At 37.4% G+C, this 22,679-nt stretch overlaps 1 protein-coding gene across 2 annotated transcripts in view; it reads left to right on the top strand.

Moving 5' to 3' along the window:
- The window catches only part of LOC149005102 (serine/threonine-protein kinase 12-like), an 83,307-nt gene that overhangs the window by 38,655 nt on the left and 21,973 nt on the right, over positions 1-22,679 (top strand). For both annotated transcript variants that reach the window (XM_089168944.1, XM_089168943.1), the window contains exons 4-8: positions 1,881-1,966; positions 2,067-2,187; positions 5,843-5,922; positions 13,548-13,610; positions 13,746-13,867. In XM_089168944.1, the coding sequence (XP_089025070.1) occupies positions 1,881-1,966; positions 2,067-2,187; positions 5,843-5,922; positions 13,548-13,610; positions 13,746-13,867 (472 nt within the window). The remainder of the gene's footprint in view (positions 1-1,880; positions 1,967-2,066; positions 2,188-5,842; positions 5,923-13,547; positions 13,611-13,745; positions 13,868-22,679) is intronic.

Here is a 22,679-nt window from a genome sequence, read left to right on the forward strand (position 1 = left end):
TATTGTACATTTGTTGGGGGCAATCTAGTAACTTGGAGAAGCAAGAAGCAAAATGTGGTGTCATTGTCTAGCACAGAGGCCAAGTAGAAATCCATGGTTTGAGGAGTCTGTGAACTTTTATGGCTGAAGGGTCTATTAGAAGATATTGGGTTTCTAGTTACAAGTCCCATGATGTTATATTGTGACAACAAGGCTGCCATCAGTATAGCCAATAATCTAGTGCAACATGATTGTACAAAACATATTGAGATAGATAGATTTTTTGTCAAAGGAAAGTTGGAACAAAGGGTTGATATGCATGCCTTTTGTGAGACTTGGAGATCAAGTAGCTGACATCTTTACTAAAGGACTGAAGGAAGGAGATTTCTACCCTATTTTGAGCAAGTTGGGCATGATTAACATCTATGCCTCAACTTGAGGGGGAGTGTTGGTTGGTTTGGTTTATTTGTGGGTTGGTTTAATTATAAGTTGTAGTTCAAGTTATTATTATTCAATTGGTTAGTAAGGGTAATTATGTAACTTTGTATATTTCACATTGTTTTAAATAGAAAGCTTAAGGGTCACATTGATTACCTAAAGATTTAATTATTTCCACAGATATCACACATGCTCAACTTGGTCAAAATAAAATGAAACATCTGTTTAGGTAAATATCTGCAACTTTATCTTCGTACTTCACAAATTAATAACTGCTTTTCAATTTTTCTTTGATAAAATGTCTGTCGATTTTCATTTGCTTCGTCCTCATCTCTGCCGCAACTTTAGGTCTCCAGGGAAGACCGTCGAAGGAAAAAGGTAAAATCTTCAAATATCAAGAAGACCAATTTTTGTGCAAAGTCGAAGGAAAATATATTTTAGGGGGTAACAATTGCTAGGGTACAACAAGAAAAATGAAACTTTAGATCTGCAACAATATTGGATCTCTAAAGGGAAAATTTGCCAATGGTAAGGGAAAATTTTGGCAAATTTGCTAAGGTAAGGAATAATCTCCAAAGGAAATAGAGATAAGGTTGTGCAGTGTGCACATGTCAGACGTCAAATCTACAACAAGGTTAGATCTCCAAAGTGGAAGATTATCAAGGTAAGGGGCACATCTCCAAGGGTGACAGAGATCGGGTTCTGTGTAGGTCAAAAAAGTCATATTTATAGCAATGTTAGATCTCCAAAGTGGAAGATTGCCAAGGTAAGGGGCAAATTTTTGAAGGTAACAAAGATCAAGTTCTGTGCAAGTCTGAAGAAAGGCATTCCAACAAGAAGAAAATTGATTGGATCTAACCTAAACTAAACATAATTACAATTAAACAAATCTAAAAAAAAAAGAATATGGGAACCGTAGTTCATCTTCTTCATTAAACTGGGATTGAATTCTTCAAACTAGGTGTAAATGACTCTCAAAAAGAATAAAATCTTTAAGGGTTCATGGGAACCCTAGCAATCTCAAGAAGGCTCTGATACCATGTTGGAATTTGAAGAAATGATTGCTCAGAAGGTGTATTTCATTCATAGGCCCCAATGAGATATTTATAGTTACAATAGGCGTAAATCACACTCTTAAGTAGGGGAAGAAATACAAAAGATAAGAAGATAAACTAATCTTAGACTAATTAGGAAAGTAGTCTAACACCAAATAGGAAGCCAATATAGAAAATGTAAGATACTAAAATATGATTAAAATAGGGGATCTAAAGGGGAATACTATTTGAATTAGGAAACCTCAGTTATGTTTCCAACAATTAATTATTATGCCTTGATAATGTGGTTTCAATTTGTCAACTTAGTAATTTCTGTTGAACATCCATTTAAGGTTTCAATTCTTTTTATTTATTTATTTATTTTTCATTACTTGATGGCTTATTTTTTTCATGTGAGAAATATTCCAGGGAACCTTTTGTATTGCATCTTGGCGTGGAACCCAGGTTGCTGTAAAGACACTTCGAGATGATGTGTTTACTGATGATGATAAAGTGTGGGTTTCTGCTGTACTATATTTGAACATTTTGCTTGTGTGGTATTGTTTTCTTTGCTGGATCTTTCTTTTTTATATTTGGTGTTTCATTGATTTATAGAAGGGCATTCCGGGATGAGCTTGCATTGCTTCAGAAGATAAGGCATCCAAATGTGGTCCAGTTTTTGGGAGCTGTAACTCAAAGTAACCCGATGATGATTGTCACTGAATATTTACCGAAGGTTTGGCTCAGTGTTTAAATACTTATGCCAACAAAACTGACAAATAACTGTATCTAGTATGATTGCCTCTTTCAATGCCTTCAGATTCTGTTGTTTCAATGTGAACACAGGGCCCCCTTGGCCGAAAACTCAAGTGGAGCCCTAGGATGGCTCCAAGAAGCCACCATAGCTTGGCGGAACTCCTACTTGGGGGGGTATTTTGGGCCTTTTAGCCCTTATCTTATTTCTGAAATTAATGTTAGAAATTTCCAGAATTTTTGTTGAGTCCAAGTTGTTAATTTGAGTTAGGTTTGGTTTTGTTTGGAGAATTTATTTTGAGTTAAAGTTGTTTTGAATGAGTCCTAAGTGAGTGAAAATTAGTTAGTTGAGAACTTGAGATAAGCGTTATCTTATGTTTTAGGGGTTGCTTTATCATTAAGAGTCCAGTCCAAGATGTAATTGGATCCTTATCTATTAATGATTCCAAGTTGTGTCAAGAGTTTTATTTTCAGGCTATAAATAGCCTCTTCATGTAATGTTATTTTCAGCTTGGATTGAGTGTTTTGGCTAAGAGGTGGCAGGGTTCCTTTGAGGGGGATCTTGTGGTTTATTGAGCATTCTAGTCTCCAAGTGTTCAAGCCTTCAATTTCTAATTTAAGTTCTGCGGTTCAAGCAACTTTGTCTTCTTCAACAATGCAGCTGATTTCAACTCTTCTTCAAAGCCTTCATGCAAACCAGCATCCAAGTAAGGAAGCCATTCCCCACCCCATCCCCTGCCTCTACCATCTCATGCAAGACACCCCAGCCCTCCCCTCTTTCTGCACAGCCATCCCCCAACCCTACCCAAGCCCTCACAACTCCCCCAGCCCCTTCCCTAACTCCCCACGACCCTGTTGAGCCTCTCACCACCCCTGTCCCTGCCCTACGACCCCTCCCCTTTCCCTCCAAACCCTCTTGGTCTCTCTCTGTCTCACTTTCTTGCGGCAGAAAAAAAGAAAATAAAATCAGAAAAGAATAGAAGAAAAGGAAAAGAAGAAGAAAGAAAGAAAAGAGATCATAAGGAAGGATCTTTCCCTTCAAAGATCCATTTCCTAATGATTGCATCTTCATTCAATTGGGTTTGTTAAAACCTTCCCCACACCCAACCATTTGTTTCCTTTTCTTTTCCTTCCCTTCCCTTTTCCCAGAACTATCCCTTAACCTCTGCACACGGCACACCCCAGCTGCAGGTTTTTTTACCCTTTCCATATTTCCCTAATATAATTTTGGCTACCCTATACTACCTTGTAAACTATCCCATCTTGGGTTTTTACCAAACCCTAACTTTTCCCTTTTCTCCAAAAGTATCCCACATAGTTTTTGTTGAACCATTGCCATCCTTTCAACCACCCTAAATTATTTAGTTTCTACCAACCCTAGGCAATCCATAATAATTTACCTTTAATTGCTGGAATTTCCTAGGAAAACCCCAAGTCTAGGGAAATTACCAATTTACCCTTAGCCTTAGACCTAATTTTCATCATGGTTTCTCTCTGTTATTTTTTTTCTTTAAAAGCTTTATATATTTGTGGAAATTGATAGTTGATTTGATAGTTGATCAACTACCAAGTTTCTAATGTAATTAAACTAGTTAAATTTTCCTAGGCTCCATCATTTTGCAAGTGAATGGAATGGAAGGGGAATGAAGTGCCCTAGCAGATTCACCAGAGTAAGCTTTTGCTTATGTGGAGGCCTCTTCTGATGTGTATATGCTGATTCGGCAGGTGATGCAACATATTTGGATGCCCTACTTTACTTTACTCAGCGGATTTTGAATGGAATGCCTTTTCTTCTTCTTCTTCCCTACCAATAACCCTTCAAAGGAATATTCCTTTTCAGACTCTCCATTGGCTGATGATGATACTTCTGTTTAAGCCGCCTATTCCTTTATTGAATTAAAAACTAACTTTAAATAAAAGACCTAAAAGGACTAGTTTGCCTTTATGGTCGGGTGGAATAATGAAATTGCCCCTAAAACTAAGAATGGGGGGAAAAAAAGGAAAGAAAAAAACACACAAGTATGGAAAAACAATAATGATTTGGGAGTGCTATGGGGCAGTAAGTCTAGGGGCCAAGGAACAAATTTTAATTGAAACCAAGATTTCAACCCAAGAAAAGGCTGAAATTTTTAGGTTTCGACCGAAATTGAAACATTTGATTTTTTTTTTTGACATTTTGAACCTAGGTTTCGGGCCTTATATGACGTCCATTTCATTTAATTCCTTTCCTCCTACCTATTTAAAACATAATAAACACATTGGAAGTTGGAACTAGTATTTTGCCAAAAAAAAAAAAAAAAACCATTGAAAATTTATCATTCAAGTATACTAACAAATGACTGGTCACTGGTTCCGACAATTACAAATTGTGTTGCATACAGGCATAAAATCATTTGCATACATGAATTGTTTGATAGAATGGTTACATATACAACAAGTCAATAAAATAAAATGACCAACTAGATCAAGTGATGGTGTCTCACATATATTAAGTTGAAGCCCATATATCATATGTACAAATGTATTTTTTGAAAAAATATATAATTAAGAAAATAATTATTAAAATCAGAAAATGAAAAAAATGGTAGCAAATAAAAAAAAAAAAAAAGTTTAACAAAACACAATCATAGATCATACTCCTAAGCTAAACATATATTAATTTCAAGGCAATACAAGATCATTTAAGGCATGAACAAAACAAAAATAATAGAAGGGAAGTTTGGAACTGTTGGTTTTGGCTCATGCTTCACAATTTGTTGCTGCCGGAATTTCCTTTGTAGTTGTTGTGGCTTAGGAGGTGTTTGGAGGCAAAAGATGAGCAAAAGAGGTGCTTGAAGGCAAAGGAGTCGTAGAAATAAGGTGAAATGGGACAGAAATCAACAAAAATTGAGGAAAAATGAGTTGGAATGTTGAATGGTGTAGATTATTGTTGAAACCTCCAAAATGGTCGAAATCTCTGAAATTTCGGTCGAAACCTGTAACTTTCCGAAATAATTGGAATTTCGTTTCGGTTTTAAAAAATGCAAGCATTTCGGTCAAAATTTGGACAGTTCTGACTGAAATTTCTTCTATGCTAGGAGCTTCACCTAGTTTCTAAGGACAGCGCAGCAAGTCTGAGGGCTCAAAATAGAGGCTGGAGTTGCATCAACTCTCCCAATTTTGAAAAAAGTCAACCCTGGATTTGATAGTGATATTGGAAGTAAAATGTGTAACAGCCTTGACCATTCCTAGTAAAAAGTCTGATAATGTAGGAACATGTATGATCAGCATCAGTTGTCATGTCCATGGGGTTTTCTTTAGTTGTTTCTTCAATATTTGTATTGCAAAATTCTTCAATATGTGCCTTGATGTTTGAAATATCCAACATCAACTCTTCCATGATGGTAGAAATTGGGAATCTTCAACACTTATCTCATAGATATTGATATTATTATTCAGTTGTTTTCACACTCTTCTACTTTTTGAAAAACAACTTGAATGTTGATGAGTTGAGTCACTCTATTTCCATTGTTTCAGCCTTGGTTTTGTGGGCCTTTATACTGATTTCTTCTACATGTTGTTAGTGTTATTTGGACTTCCATTCTTTCAGCCTTAACTTTATATTTTAATTTGAAATTAATTTTCCAATGATGGTGCAGGGGGATCTTTGTGCATATTTGAAAAGAAAAGGAGCATTAAAGCCAACAACAGCAATAAAATTTGCTCTTGATATTTCGAGGTTTGTTATTTGCCTTGTGTGCTGAGTTTCTATCTTTTTAATTATTTTGCCATTGTGAAAAATTAATAAGTGAAGCCTGATTTTAGATTTTTCTGGTAATTGTTCTGTTTCGGTTCCGATAGATCCACTTGACATGTCATTTCTACAATCAAATAATATTTCATTTTGGTTGTTGCTACCAAAGATTAAAATCTTGTTTTTTTCCCCAGTGATTTGACCCAAGACGTGAAGATTTCGGCCGAAATATCGGTGAATGGTACACCATTGTACCATGTTGCCGTTAAATGTTTCCGTGCACTTTAGGTGGCCTTTTCGTCTGTTTTGTGTATAGTCTAATTTGAGGCTAATAAACACAATGGAAATGTTATTTTTGATGACAACCTAACATAAAGTGGTGTTCTTGACTTGCACATGCTTGGCCATATGCAGACAAAACTAGATCATTTATTTTCACATATGTAAACATGGATATACAAGAGAACATTGAAACTTCCATTAGAATGCAAGAACAAATATTGAGAGGTAGACAAATACAATTTACAATAACAACTCATTGATATTCTTGAAATTTCACTGGAATTCCAAAATTTTGCTCAATTTCAGTCAACTGACTGAATTTTAGTCTGAACCGTATTTCGTCTTGGTAGGCTCGAGACAGTTGCTGAAATTTAGTACCATGCTTGTGACAAAGTCTCTTCCTCCTATTGAGTTGTAGAAGTGGATAGCGGCACTAGGTGGATGGTCTATTTTCCTTTAAGTGGTATTACCAGTCATTTTGGAGTTGCAGTTGGTTAAGCAATTTCTTGTCCTATCTAGTGTTTCATCCATTTAAGGTTTTTAGATGGGTTTAGGCCTTCTGACCACAATGGTACTATAAGATTCATGATTAAATAAGTCTGAATTAGAGTTTGATTTCAGACATAGGTTGTAATCAGTACGATGAACTGAAAGTCTAAAATAAATCATACATTTCATGTTGAACAACTTTAATAAACATTAACGAGTATCAAAATTACTTGTTATTAGAAGTATGATAGATTGGTTGTTGACGTAGGCTAGACATGGTAGTAATCATCTATTGGGAGCAACTTTGATGAATCTTCCAATGAAAATCAACTCAAATATTGAGGTTTTGAGCTTCCAGAAGTAAAATGCAAGAACTTGGTCAAGGTGGTGTGAGATGCTTAGATCGAGTTCTTGGTCCTTTTAGGGGTAAAGTTGGTTTGAAGTTTGTTGTACTGAGATCTTGAGTTGATTAAGCTTGCATGTTGGGCATGGTTTATGATCTCGGTCTTGATGGGATCTTGGCTCCTTAAAAAAAATTGAGATTTGGGAAAAAACCCCAGTCTTCTTGACCCATCTTGGTGGGTATTAGAGCTCAATTTGGGTTGGAATTTGGTACTTAGCCTATTTTAGGCCTCTTAACATAATGGTGGCCTTAGATTTGTTGAAAAGAATTGTATATGTTAGTTCTAACTCGATCCTAATTTTGTTGAAATCGTGAACGTCCAGACTTATAAAACATGAAATACAAAACCACTAAGATGGTTGAGAGCTGTGAGGGGACACGAGAGGCATCCAGCCTATTGTATGTGGATGGCCATAGGATTACAGGGTGTTTATCCAAAAGATGTTTAGGAGCCGTGAGGATTAGTGTTCCTAGACTTGGGAAGGGTATTGGACCAAAAGGGCATGTGGCATGAGGGAAGGTATCTTGACCTTGAGTAGCATGATTCTGATATGACTTTGCATTTGGCTTGGTATTTCCTTGACACTGGCCAGTCTCAGACCAATGGTCGTGGTATGGATATGATGGACCTACTTCCTGTTTACCTTAGTTGTGATGAGAGAGTGGTGACTTACCCTTGGACCTTTGGTTGTGTATAATACATAAAAATGTTCAGTTATTCACAATTTTAGATTACAACATTTGTTTACTTATAAGTTACACTATGAGTGTCCAAGAGTAAAATAAATGACTAAGCAGCTCCTCCAACTTTTTCTCCATAAGTACCGGCACCAATACTATCTCCATCAGTGTAGCATAGGTTTGGAAAATAATGAAGGATGGGAAGAACACTCACCTTGCTGCTTCAAGATTGGCTTCAAAATCAGTGGACCTGATTGTATATGAGCTAAACAGCTTGTTGATGCAACCTAGGCTGAGATCCTACCAACTTTTTGGCAAAAAATCTGGCAACACACTAAAACTAACCAGGAGGAAGGGTGTTGAGATAGGTTGAGATTGAGATATCTCCACTCGTCTTGACCAAGATGGGACAAGATTCGGGATCTCAGCCAAGGTGTTGTATTTTTTGAGTATTGTCTTGATCCGCATTAGATCATGTCTTGAAGTCTCTAATGAATGGTATCTTGTAACCAGAATTGGTCACCATAGGGCCCTTCATATTTTAGGCCCAAATTTAGCCCACAATCATTTGACATCATGAACTATCTTGGTCATTTTACCCTCTCTTTTGGTGATCTTGTAGGGTATTTAGCATTCTTCTTCTCACTGGATGCATCTACTGATTTGAAGAACACTGTTCTCCCATCACAATTCAACATGAAATTGATGATGGACTGTCTAGTGGGACCAATCCAGCCATCAGCCATCATAGTCACTCCATGATAAACTCGAATGGGCTTTAGTGTACTAATGTACTGATTCAAGTCCTCTTATGCTTTAGCAAATAGACATTATATATCTTATGTGGGGTGGGCCCCTGTACACCACTCCCAACCCTAGCTATCTCCTTAATCATATCCCTATAGTAGGGCCCTTGGTTTGTATGTGCTGGAATACTATGGTACATAGCCCACTTGGAGAAAGCCATCCCCACTTTTTCCTTTACGCTCCCCCACAAATGCTTCAAAAATCTCTAGACCTGGATCTCTAGGATGTGTTGATGAAGCTCGACCCCTTTTTGGGGCCCGTGGGATAGGAACCTCTTGCCTCACACTCTGACTCCTCCTCATAGGGACTTGGGAGTTGCCTGTGCCTCTCATACCTACTGGCTCTCTAAAGGACCCACAACCCATAGCCCTCTGCTGCCTCCTTATGTCATCAACCCTCGTCTGCTCCCTATTCATCATTAGCGCCTGCCTGATCTATGCAGGCTCTGGGTCAGGGTCACACCCATACTCTCTTGGCTTTGGAAGATCATCTAGGCATGCATCCACAAACTCCTCCCTTTGTAATCTCTCTTCTCTATCCTTTTTTGCTTTCCCCTTGCCAAATATGAGGCCATTGCCTTCTTCACATCTGTGGGCACCTTGGTGCATCCTATGACATTTCTATCTCCCCTAGCTGTATGAACCTTCAGTCTAGTGGCCCCACCTCCTCCTATTTGTTTCTTATAGTAATTACACTTAGTCTTTTTCCTATTAGCTGTTAGTGGCTTCCCGTATTGCCAAGCTATGTCTGACATCTTTGAAAGAGAGTGCCTGATACAAAAAATATAGCCTAAGTATCTTAAAAACTCCATAATATGCTCAAAAAATTACATACATGCTTCTAGTAATAATCTTTTATTTTTAAGTATAAATTTTTTTTTTAGTATTTGTTTCATATTTAAATAATTTATAAAATATATAAAATACAAGTAAGTATCTTAAAAATCTATCCAACATGCTCCAAAAATTACATACATGCTTCCACTAATGCTCTCCTATTTTTAAATATCAAACAACAAATTTTTTTTTTAATATTTAAATATTTTTAAAATTATTTAAATTTTTTTCAAATAATAAAAATAGATAATTAACAACAAAAAAAATGATTCAAAACCATCACAACAAAATGATGTCTTACATACATTGATTTGAAGCTCATACATCTACTATACATATACATTTTAAGCAATATACATAATTTATAAAATAATTTTTATTAACAGAAAAATAAAAAAATATTAGGAAGAACAAAAAATTAATTCTGACGCTACAAATTTATAGATTAATACTCTAGAGTAAACATAATTAAATTTGGATGCAATCCAAGAAGATTTAAGGCACAAACAAAACAAAAATAAAAAAATGAGGAAGTTGGTTACTCACCATGCAAGATTTAGGAAATCCATCAATGGAGGACCAAATTTAGTGTTTGAATGAATCGAGTTCCAGAAATTAGGTAAAAAATGAGGGATGAAAGCAAGAAGAAAAAAAAATCTAGGGGGCGAAACCACCGAAACTCAAAATTCTAGAGTTTCCACATGAAACCAGTGGTTTTATAACCTGCCAAAATAATGTTTCAGCCAAAACATATCGAGTACCAAAATTTCAGTATGTTTCGACTGAAATTTTGGTATGTTTCGGTCTAAACATTTGACTTTAGGGTTATTTTAAATTTCATTTTGTTTTCAAATTTACCGGATATTTTAGTCAGAATTTCGGTAATTTCGACCAAATTTTTTTCCATGTTCTCTAATACTTAGTGCTCTAGGGACTTAATCATAAGCTCTTTCCTACACTCTTTATACCTTTCCATAGGGTGTTGGTTACAAGTATGGGGCTATATATATAGCCTTAAATTAAACAAATCCCACTTACGAACACAAAACAAACTAGGACTTCTACTTTATTTATGACTCCCATTCTACTATGGACTCTCAATTATCTCTTCCTAAGATGATTCAAATTACGCAACAAGAGTAGGACTAGTCTACTAGTAGAATTGGGACTGCAACTAAAGGAACTCTTCTCTAAGTAGGACCCCAACCAGACTAAGACTGTTTTTTAACTTAACAAAGGACTTAAATAACAAAGTAAAGATAGATTTGAATTCTAAATGATATTTTCTTTCGGACTAGATCAGATTCAGAGACTAGGGTACCCAAAATGACCAAAATGCCCGTTGTTGAAGAAGACTCCATGCAACTGGCTGGACTATAGGGTGTTGGGCAGCAGCCCTAGGCCATTTTTCGGCCTGTCGTCCTCTACTGGGATGCCCTTGGGTCCAGTTCACATCATCTAGTCCATCCATCAGCAATGATAGTCACTCGAATATGTCTCCCACTTTGGCTTCAATGTCTCAAAGTACTCATTCTGCTTGGGCAAGTACTCATTCATCAAGTCCCATAGTGTGGGTCCTTTCATTCTTGGACTAGCCCTGCTAACTGCATGACACATAACCTGGTAATATGTCCCCTAGGCTGCAATAGGGGAATTTATTGAAGAACATAAATTTCCTGATGGCATCCCTTGCTTAATCTTCTTTATCACTAAACATTTGAGTAATGGTTGGTAGTAGTCATGTTGCATGAAGGTGGTGGGGTCTTATTGAAGTACCTGATATGTGGATGGTATTCTCATTTATGTTGTGTCTTCCCATGTCTAGTTTTTCTCCTCATCTCACCTCGCTCAAATGTAGGTGCAGCTGAGCTAGATAAACTTGCTTCTCTTACTTATACTGCCTCACATTTTTAAAGTGTAGGTCCGTCTACTTATAGCGACAGCAGCTTGCTAGATTCTCTATTCGGCCTGGGATTTTACTCCCAAGATATATTCTCACTTTCTCATCCTCCTCCTCTATGGTCTGCCTTTATGAGACAGCCTCATCAAACTCCTTTTGTTGTCTTTCTTTCTATTCCTTCTTCAATCTCCCTCCTTTTAAGTAGTTAATGCTAGATTTTTGCACTCACAGGGAACCTTTGGACGCTTGGCCACATCTTTGTATCCCCCTACCAACTGTTGCTTCAGCCTAATTGTAACCCTAGAATTGAGCACTTTTTTTACAATGCTGACACTTTTGAGTTCTTTTTGTCCCGTGAAATCAATTCTCTCAACTCAATTGAGTTATATGAAATTTATAGAAGTAGCTCGACTGAGATTCGAGATCTTGACTTGACCAGATATTTTTTTTGAGCAAATTGCACTTGGGATGACTTAAAACACTGAGACCCCACTTTATCTTTCATAAGCAAAGGCACCCAAAGTTAGATTTTCATTGGACACATTAATCTACTTTATCTTTCATAAGCAAAGGCACCCCAAAGTTAAATTTTCATTGGACACATTAGTCCAATTTGTTTATAAATACCATTAAACTTTATTTTGTTAAATCCAAAATTACCCATTTTCATTATAAGAGATTACTTAAATACCCTTATCAAAATCTGAGGGAAAAAGAAAAAAAGAATGGTATCATTGTCTTCATCTGAGACGAAAACCCTACTGAGAAAAAAGAAGGAAGTTTGAGACAAAAGTTGTTCCTAACTGCCAGTATTGTGAAAACTCCTAAATGAACAAAATTCGTACTAAGGAGATCAAAGAGATGGTTACTGGAGAGAGAGTGAGACAGAAATAGTAAATAGGAACTGTGTTTTCCGATTTAGGGTTTGTAGCAGAGCAAGCAGCAGAAACAGCAAGCAAAAGCAGCGATGCCGAGAAGAGATGGAGTTCTAATCCATCTATAAGGTCTCATCTTGAAGCCTTAAGAACTTCATTTCTTGGGTTAGTGTCTACCAAGGGCATGAGATTTGGTTTCATTTCTGCAATCTCAGCAAGTCAAATTAATTAAAGAAGCATTTCAATGAGGAATAGAGATACAGGGTATCTCTTATAAATCTGGTGACAGATGACTGCTGCTGTCATTTGGAATAGAATTTAAAGAGAAAAAAAGTTAATATACGTATAATGATTTTAATTCCTTATCAATGTAATAAAATTCCACCAATATAAGCTCTTGTTACTGCTACGCTGCAGATAGAGCGCAACTTTTTCATGGCAAAAGGAGTCCATACTAGTTCATTGAGTTGCTGAATCTTGTGGGCACAAAAGCGAGAGATTTTTGAAACCTTACTGACACAATCTTTTGCATTGCTGCTTTTACATGCTGCTACTGATTCAGATTTAGAAAAATGGAGTTCTTGAGACATGGCTTAAGGTGGGAGGAAAATGATGAAGAGTTGTTGGACAAAAGTCTAATAGATAAGGGTAGATGAGGTCTTTATACAATGTTATACATAGGGTATAATGTTTTTACTGTTGTACCACTAACCATTCTAATGGAATTGGACTTTGTATGTTTTGCAAAGATAAAATGTGGTGTCAGTGTTTTAAGTCTCCATTTTGGGGTGCCAGAGCAATTTGCTCTTTTTGTTTTGGTATTCCAGATAAGCAAGATATCTTGCGAATTCTCAAACCATGATTGGAATAGGTTGATTGTGGATACTTTGGTCCTTCCATTAGATAATATAATCTATTAGCCGCTCCTTGAGGTCGGGCCCACTATGCTGTGCCTATGTTTTTCTTCCTTTTAAGTAGTTACTGTGTCTATCTTTCTCTGGTAATAATTTATCTAAGTAGTTACTGTGTCTATCCTTCTTTGGTAATAATTTATCTTTCTCTGGTAATTATTTACTAATTCACTTGCCCCCCCCCCCACCCCCCCCCCCAAAAAAAAATGTTGATTTTCACTATTGGATATTGTAGGACTTCTTTATGTTGTAACTAACGAATCATTTGATATTTCAAAACTCAGCCTAGCTACATTATAAATCCTTGCTTCAGGAGATCTAATACTAGGTGTATTGCATGATCGGTGTTGTTGGAATACTTTTTTGTGCATGGTAACTAGTGAAACACTGCTGCTTCTCATCTTCCTCATTTTATTAATTTTGCAGGGGAATGAATTATTTGCATGAGAATAAGCCTGAAACAATAATTCACCGTGATCTTGAGCCCTCGTAAGTTCTATGCTTTGATTGTGTCAAATTCCTTAATCTTCATTTGTAGATAGAAATTTACACTCAGACTGAATATTCTGAAACTATTAAAATTTTATTTTTCTTGGTTGCTTATGATCATCAATACGATAACAGAAATATATTGCGCGATGATTCTGGACATCTAAAAGTTGCAGACTTTGGAGTTAGCAAGCTGCTCAAATTTGCAAAAACTGTTAAGGAAGACAAGCCTCTAATATGTGGCCAAGATGGAACTTGTAAGTTTGCTATCTTAACCCTTTTTTTCTTTCGGTTTATCTGTACGATAGTGTTACTCCTTGATGAGGAGCTACATTAGGGGGATAGAAAAGAGAGTCTCATTGCATGTGGCCTCATCTAGAGGCTTCACAATGTATGCAGCCTTACCCATGCTTCACTGGTGATTCATTTTTATATATGTTTATCTCTCCAATTCTTTACATAGTATTGTCTATAAACATTACTATTCCTGTGAACTGTCATTTTGGGCAATTATTTATGCAGGTTTTTTATTGAGATATTGTGGCAAAGGGTATGTTAGTCTGTTTGTGTTTTGAGGAGAAGCATTTACAAGATTTTATATTTTCTATAAGGTTGTCGTCCATTATCCTATAGGAGAAGCAGATGGAATTTTTTGGACTGAAAAAATCTTTTGCTTTGGTTGAATGCACTAAAAAATCTTGCTTGTAATCCATACCTAGTGCAAGAATTTGCTGGCACTGCCGTTTGCAGACCGTCATAACGTACTCCTATATGTTGAGAAAATCGATTGTGGTAGAATGACTTGAATTGATCAATGTGATCCCAAGCCCTTTATTTATAATGGAGTGGAAAGAGCACTATTACATAAATACCCTTACTTGGGAACAAGAAATAGAGAATTACATGAACCAAAACTCCTAATAGAATTCAACGAACACTCCCCCTCAAGTTGAGACAGATGTTAGTCATGCCCAACTTGCTTACAATAGGAAGAAAATCTCCTTCCTCCAAACCTCTACTTGGTCTCCAAACCTCACAATAGGCATGCAGATCACCCCTTGTCCAGCTTTCCTTTGACAAAAAATCTGTCAATTTCAATGTGCTTAGTTCGATCATGTTGCACATGATTATTGGCAATACTAATCGCAGCTTTGTTGTCAGAATACAACATTATAGGCTTTGGAACTCGAACTTCAGTATCTTCTAGCAAACCTTTCAACCATAGTAGCTCACAAACTCCACGAACTATAGCTCTATATTCAGCTTTTGTACTAGATAAAGGTACCACATTTTGTTTCTTACTCTTCCAAGTAACTAGATTGCCTCCAACAAAGGTATAGTAACTTAAAATTGACTTCCTGTCAGAAGACCAAGCCTAATCTACCTCAGTGTATGCTTCTACCCTTAGATTATTAGTGGGTGGCAAAAAAATTCCTTTTCCAGGAGTTCCCTTCGAATATTGTACTATTTTGTTAGCAACCTTCATATGAGCTGAGTATGCATCATGCATGAATTGGCTCACTATCCCCACGAGATAAGCAATGTTTGGCCTGGTGTGGGATAAGTAAATAAGCTTCTCTACCAGCCTTTGATGTTTTTCTTTGTTCACTGGTTTTCTCTTGTTCTCCTTTTATAAAGAGGATGTAAAAGCACGGTAAGAGTCTGACAAAGAGTCATAAGAAACATATTTAGCTATGAGATGTTGAGTAAAAAATCTAATTCCTTTTGTGACAACAATAAGATCAGAAGAAGATACCTTTGGGGGAATAGTAGAATCTAACTTTGGAGCAAGGGACTGAAGTTTGATATGTCACATTTCTTCACTTGCTTTGGCCAATTGTAGTTCTTCCTTTGATAAGTCTGCACTTCCTTATTTTGGTTAATTTTGTATTGAAGGACCTCAATAGTGTGCCTCACAATAGTGGTCTCCCCTTGACTAGGTTCTTCACATGGTTCAGTAAATAGAGGGGGAGAATTAGAGTCCTCTGGTATACTGGCTGAAGTCTCTCCTTGGTTAAGAAACTCTTCCTGAGCTCCTAAGTTGTGCTGTGATTGTGTGTGGGAGTCTATGTGTGTGGAAGGAAGGTCCATAGTTGGAAAGAACACCTCTCCTCAAGGACTCTTCCCTTAGAGAGGTGTATAGTAAGGGCAATACTTATTAAAAATTAAATCTATGGACATAATGGCTTTCCTGGAAGAAGGATGATAACATTTGTTCCACTTCTGAGTAGCAGAATACCATAATATTCAGTATAGATTGCGGGGAACCAACTTACTCTGGTGGGCTGTGATTCTGGCATATCACACAATCAAAAACTTTTGGGGAATAGCAACGAAAGAGTCTCCCTGGAGAATCTTATTAGGACATTTAAAACCAAATATCCTACTGGGCATCCTATTCATAAAGTAAGAGGCAGTGTGTATAACATTACTTTAGTATTGGTCAGGGACATTTATAGCAATCATAATAGAATGAACTATCTCTAATAAATGTAGGTTTTTCCTTGCGGCAACCCCATTCTAAGGAACCAAACACAACTTGTCTGATCTATAATGCTAGAATCAGAGAGATCTCTAAACTTCATCTTTATTATACTCCGTGCCATTGTCACTGCGAAGGATCTTCACACTGGCATTGAACTGAGTTTTTAATTATATTATGAAAATCACGAAAACATTGGAAGACCTCATTTTTATTTAAAAGATATATCCATGTAGAACAAGAGTGACAATTAAGGAAAGTAACAAATTATCTATGGCCAGTAATAGACATACGTCGGCAGGGGCCTCACACATCAATATGAATTAACATGAAATAAATAAATTTTCTATTATGAAGAGAAGATAAATAAGTAGAACGAGTCTACTTCACAAAAATGCAGGCTTCACAAAAAAATTCGTCCTTATTACAGGAAGAAACTAAATTAAGAAATACTTTTTTAAGAGTTCTTAGGGAGGGGTGACCAAGGTTATGAGCCACTGATGAAAGTCTAACATTATCGAATGGACTTGATGAGAAGATGCAGCCAGAGTAGAAGTAGACCCTCCAATCAACTCTTGCAAATAAAGTCCGTTGTCTAGTTTACCATATCCAATCTCCTTGTTCGTTACCAAATCTTGGAAGACACAGTAAGATGGAAAAAATGTCACTTTACAATTCAAATCATGTGTAAGACGACTGATTGAAAGTAAATTAGTAGAGAAGCAAGGAACATACAAAACTTTAGACAAAGAAAGTTTGAATTGCTGATGGCTCTTTTAAACAATAGAAGAGTAAGAGCCATCGGCAATTCAAACTTTATCTTTCCTGGAAATTGGAGAATAATGTAAGAAAAAAGAGGATGAACCTTCCATATGATCTATGCTCATGTATCAATGATCCAAGGAATAGAAACTGAAGAAACATAAAAGCCTGTAAAAGTTTTACCTGAAGTGGCAAGGTAGGAGTTTGTATGGGTAGTGGAGGAGGCAGTAGTAGAGGCTGCACCAGTAGTAGAAGACTGTAGAATATGTCTTAGGGTAGGTAATTCCTCCTGTGAAAACCAATGTCTACAGAGGGTGTTGTGGGAACAATTTTAGAAAGATTAGCCTTCTGTTTTTCCCTTCTTTTCGCCTTTTTCTGCTCAAAATTAGTAGGCTTCCTATGGAGCTTCCAACAGATGGCCTTGGTATGATATGGTTTGTGACAGTGCTCACACTTGACAATCTCCTTGGTCGAATAAAATTTGGTGCTAACAGATTGTAGGGCTGATTTCTCCATAATAGAAGCATGAAGCATGGCTAATTGACGGCCTTCTTCACATTGAACAAGGAGCATAAGATTGTTCTAGTGTAGGAAAGGAAGAACCACTCACATAAGATTATTCTAGTGTAGGAAAGGGAGAACGACTTATACTCCACATTCAAACCAGCCAAGAAGTTATATACTTGAATCTATCAATGTGCTTCCTATAAGTAGCCACATTATCCGGATTAGTGGGTTGATAATACCCATAATGATCCAACTCCTGCCAAAGAGATCGCAACTCAACATAATACTAAGTCACAATTATTTCCTTTTGGTTGTCTCATAAAGCTTCTTTTGTAGCTTTGTGCATCATTCCTTAACTGTCCATATGTTTTTGTAGTAGCCTTCCAAATCTGAGCTACAGTATTAAGTAATAGGTATCCATGAGCAATACTTGGATGCATGGAGTTTAAAAGCAATGACATGATAAGAGAGTCATTCGAGATCCATTTATCCTCATAAGGCACTTGTGGTGGTTGGATTGATAGTGGTGCCCATAATGTGTCCAACAAGTCCTCTTCCAGCGATTGTCAAGTATATAGATCGAGATTAGATCAAATAATTTGTTCAATCAAATCTTACCAAAAAAGGAGGAAGAGTGGGATAAATTTGGAGCCAGTGGGAGCAGTAGTAGCATCGGTGGTTGCCATGTTTTCCCAAAAAAAAATTCTGCCGTTCTTCAGTCTTCACCCTTTTGAAACAACTGAAATATCGTAGAATGGAATAGCCTGACTGCTCAAATAAATTTAGAGATTCTTTGGACAAAAAACAACCTCAATTCTCTCTCTCTCTCTCTTCTTTTCTTTCTTTCTTTCTTTCTTTCTTTCTTTTCTTTTCTTTTTTTCTTTTTGTTGTTGTTGTTGTTGTTGTTGTTGTTGTTGTTGTTGTTGTTGTTGTTGTTGTTGTTTTGTTTTTGTACAACAGGTAAATTACAAAGCTTAGAAGTCAAAAAGATTTTTGCGATGGGTTGTTGTTGCTTTGACCATGGATGGGTTAGGGAATTGGTTGATTTTGGTTAAAGGGTTTTTCTTCTAGGAAGAATCGATTATTCCTAAAAAAAATTAGAGATGCAGTAATGGTGTTGTCCAATGGTGGAGAGGCGATGGCTGCAACAAGATCTTCGACGGTAGAGGCGATGGTGGCAGTTTGATGATGGAGAGTTGCAGGTCTTCGACGGCAGAGGCAGTGGATGTTGTTCAATGGTGGAGAGGCAGGTCTTTAATGGTAGAGGCGATGGCTGCTGGGTGCAGGCATGCGATGGATGGCTGTGATGAGGTCTTCAATGGTGGTGATGGATGTAGTTGCAGGTCAAAAAGAGAGAAACAATGGTGGTTGCAGCAATGCTGGTGCAGCGATGGTGAGAAAGGAGGATTGAGAGAGAGAAGCAACTTCTCCTTCGTTCCCTTTTTTCTTCTCTTTTCTTTGCTTTGCTTTTCTTTCTTCTTCGTTTTTTTTTTTTTTTTTTTTTTTTGACTCCCCCCCATTTGCCCCAATCAATTTTTGGCTCTGATGCCATGTTGAGAAAATCGATACTGGTAGAATGGCTTCAAATGATAAGTGTGATCCTAGATTCCCAAGCCCTTTATTTATAATGAAGTGGAAAGAACACTAGTACATAATTACCCTTGGACAACAAGAAATAGAAATTACATGAACCAAAACTCCTAATATAACTTAACCAACAATAGTAATTATGTTTGGGGAATTGCAAACACCTCCCTATTTTGGTAAAAGAAAAATAAAATGAGAAGATACAATTGAGAAAATAAATGTTAAAAGTACCCTTCTTTTGTAAACTCTTAACGCTTGTCCTTATGATGGAGAACAAATGTCATTTAGTCCCCCTGCTCGCAAAATAGGTTATTGAATTGGTGAGAGCTGAGCCCTTTGGTGAAGATTTTGTCCACTGAACCAGTCGTCACGAAAGCGGTGCAATGTAGCTAGAGTCTTATCTTCAACTTGAAGTGCTTATCCACTTTGATGCCCTTTCTTTTTTTTTATTTTTTATATTGCTTTGGATTGTGGTCAATGCTTTTAATTGCCTTCTTATTAGTTATCACAATATAGTTGCTTAGGTCTTCCTACATCGAATCTTAAATCTGCGATCCATTGTCAAAACCATACCTGTGAAATCTCTTTGAATCTTAACCCATTGGTTTCAGAACCGCAAACCCGGAGCTCGAGTAGACGACAACTCTGGACCATCTGAGTTGAGCCTAGAGTTTCAGAAATTGAACCTATGGAAGTGGATGATCGCGATGAAGAACTGGCCACTCTCATGGAGTTTAGGAGGAGAAAGAAAGTCTGCCGGTAAGGCATAAGATTTTGGCATGCCCAGAAATCGATGCTGGAGGACTTAAATGTCAAGGTAAACTATACCATTTGTCAAGCCTTGAAATGATCTTTCTACCCTCCAAAGCCCATCGGAATCGGCCTTCAAATGAAGGAGTTAGAGGGCAAGTCAATTGGGGCTGGTTGCATGTTGGCTCGACCACCCCCTACCCAGGTGGGGGGTAGATTCAGGAATTTGGGTTTAAAACCCTATTTTATGATTTTCTCCTCATAAACACATTTGTTTATGCTAAGAGAGACTAAGAGCTTGGGAGTGGAGAAAACCTTGGAGTTTGGTGGGTTTCTTTCTTGTGGTGAAGTGTCGAGTGTGATTCATCGCAATAAGAGACGTGTAAAGGCAAGACATTCATGAAACCCTTCTTTTCCAACTACTTTGAAGGTATTTGGATATTGAATGCAATGTTGTGGTGGTTATTGATGTTGGGTAGCAATGAATGCAATGTCTCCCTTTTATGTCTCCCAACCCCATTGAATTATGATTCATGCAACCCTTTGCATTTGTCACCGGTTCAACCTCTTTGAGACGCTCGCAGGTAGACTCAAAGGAACCAAATTGAAACTTTTCATTTAGGAACAAATTGGGGTGATTGAAAGGTGTTTTGGGGACCGTATTACTGTTCTACTAAGGACCCCAAAACCCCTTTATGAGTTGATTTTGAAACAAAGTCGAAATTGGGGAGTTTCGGTTGCAGCCCTAGGGTGGGCAGTCGACCAGAATGCCCCCTAGTCTAGGTTTGGGTTTTGGCCCCTTTGACCCTCGGTCGATTCCCGATTAATACCCATTTGATTTCTCATGTTTCTAGGGTTATTTTGGGTCACTTGCACTCTCTTTTGTGGATTCTATTGGATTTTGAAGATTATTATTGTCTTTAACAGGTGAGGAAATACATCGCCATATCTTGTGTATTTGATTTGTTTCTAAATTCTCATTTATATCGATACTGGATATTTATTATCAATTGCATGGGACTTTGCACGAACGGAAGGTAATGTGATGTTTATGTTTATTTACTATTGAAATTATTTGAATAATGATTTTGGAAATGATGTGATTGGATTGGATGGTGGGACATTGTCCACTTATATTTATATACCAACTAGGGTTGTAGGTTCGCCCATTACCCTGGTGACTTTATATTCACTTAGTAGGATAGGCGCATGGTCGATAAGTGTCTAGATCTGTTGGATAGGGAACCCTTGAGTACTATTATCTTTTTTGCAGGGGTATTGAAGCCGAGTGACCTATGGTGGCAGTAACTAGGTCCTGTGAGCATCAAACATGCCCATTATCTTCATGTAATAGTAGGGTTGCATATGTTAGAGTTGGGCTTATGGGGCGTCCAACAGACGGCTTGAGTGCGGTGAGGAGACATGAGAGCCATCCTCCCCAACTATGTGGATGACCATAAGGTTGAGGAATAGAGTCCAAGAGATGCCTTCCGTTGAGGATACCATTCCTAAGTGGAGAAGGATATTGGACCAATAGGGCACTACGCATGAAGAAAGATATCTGGACCACATGTAGTATGAGACTTTATAACTTTGAATTTGGCATAGGGTTATCCTTGACACGTGCTAGTTTTTAGACCAATGGTGATGTGAGAGAGTGGTGACCTAATCCTCAGCCATGGTTTGATGTGACTTAACCTAACTACCGCAGAGAATCCAAGAGATGTCTTATGTTGAGGGTAGAGTGACGAGACCACCCAGATGAGGCTGGTGTGTACCTTAATGCGTGTTTGCCATAGAGACGTCATGGTTAGAGTTAGGAGCATACTTGCATACTTATTCATTTATTCATCTCATTATACATATATAGGTTGATTGATTATTTGAATGTGTATTGGATACATGATGTATGGCCATATTAACCTCACTGAGTTCTGTTGAACTCATTTCTTTTATATATATATATATGCCTTTGTAGATGTCATTACAGGTTATGAGGACTCCGTTCAAGTGGAGGGTTCGCCGCCACCAAAATTCTGTGAGGGATAAGTTTGGCGATGAGGTGGGAATGCATGGAGACTCGTGGCCATGTTCGGATTGCTCCTACGGAACCGAGTACTATTTAGGCCACGGAGATCGCTTATGACATAGTAGTTGCCCTTGTGACCATGTGTTATATTCTTCTCATCAAACCGATAGATGAGAGCACTACTTAGTATTTTGAGCCTCTCAAGAACATAGACTTCCATTGATCTATAATCTTTCCTTAAACTTTGATAATTGACTTGACTGGACTAATCTGGGATAATGATTGTGATTTCGAATTATGGATAACTGTAATAACATTTTAACACTTGTCACTTTACTCTTTTCTTGCTCTTTGATTATACTCTATCATGTTGTGTTATGGATTTGGCCGTGAACCTAGATCATGTAGTGTATCACCCCCACGGGTATTCGGGTATGACTAGATCCGGCTGGGTGGGGTGTGACAATATCAATTCACATACTCCATGAGCCATTACCCTAAATTCTGTCATCGCATAGGATCTAGCAACAATAAGCTTTTTTTGCTTCAGCATGTGACCAATCTTTGACGTACTTTCTTTTTTCATATTGCTCTGGATTGTGGTCAATGCTTGTAACTGCCTTCTTATTAGTTATCACAATGTAGTTGCATAGGTCCTTCTACATCAAATCCTAAGTCTTCAATCCATTGTTTCAACCATATCAATTCACAGACTCCATTAGCCATTACCCTAAATTCTGTCATTGTGCTGGATCTAGCAACAATAAGCTTTTTTTGGCTTCAGCATGTGACCAATTTATCACCTAAAAATTGTGCAGTAGCAAGACGTAGACTATCTTTCTGAGACGGATACAGCCCAATCAGCATCTGTGAAATCTTGTACCTTTAAGTAGTTGTGCTTGATTTGACATACAATAGTCCTTTCCTCATGGATTACTTCAACTATCTAGAA

Source organism: Hakea prostrata, chromosome 9, assembly GCF_041222555.1.
Source record: "Hakea prostrata isolate BN-2017 chromosome 9, UWA_Hpros_2, whole genome shotgun sequence".
Taxonomy (NCBI): Eukaryota; Viridiplantae; Streptophyta; class Magnoliopsida; order Proteales; family Proteaceae; genus Hakea; species Hakea prostrata.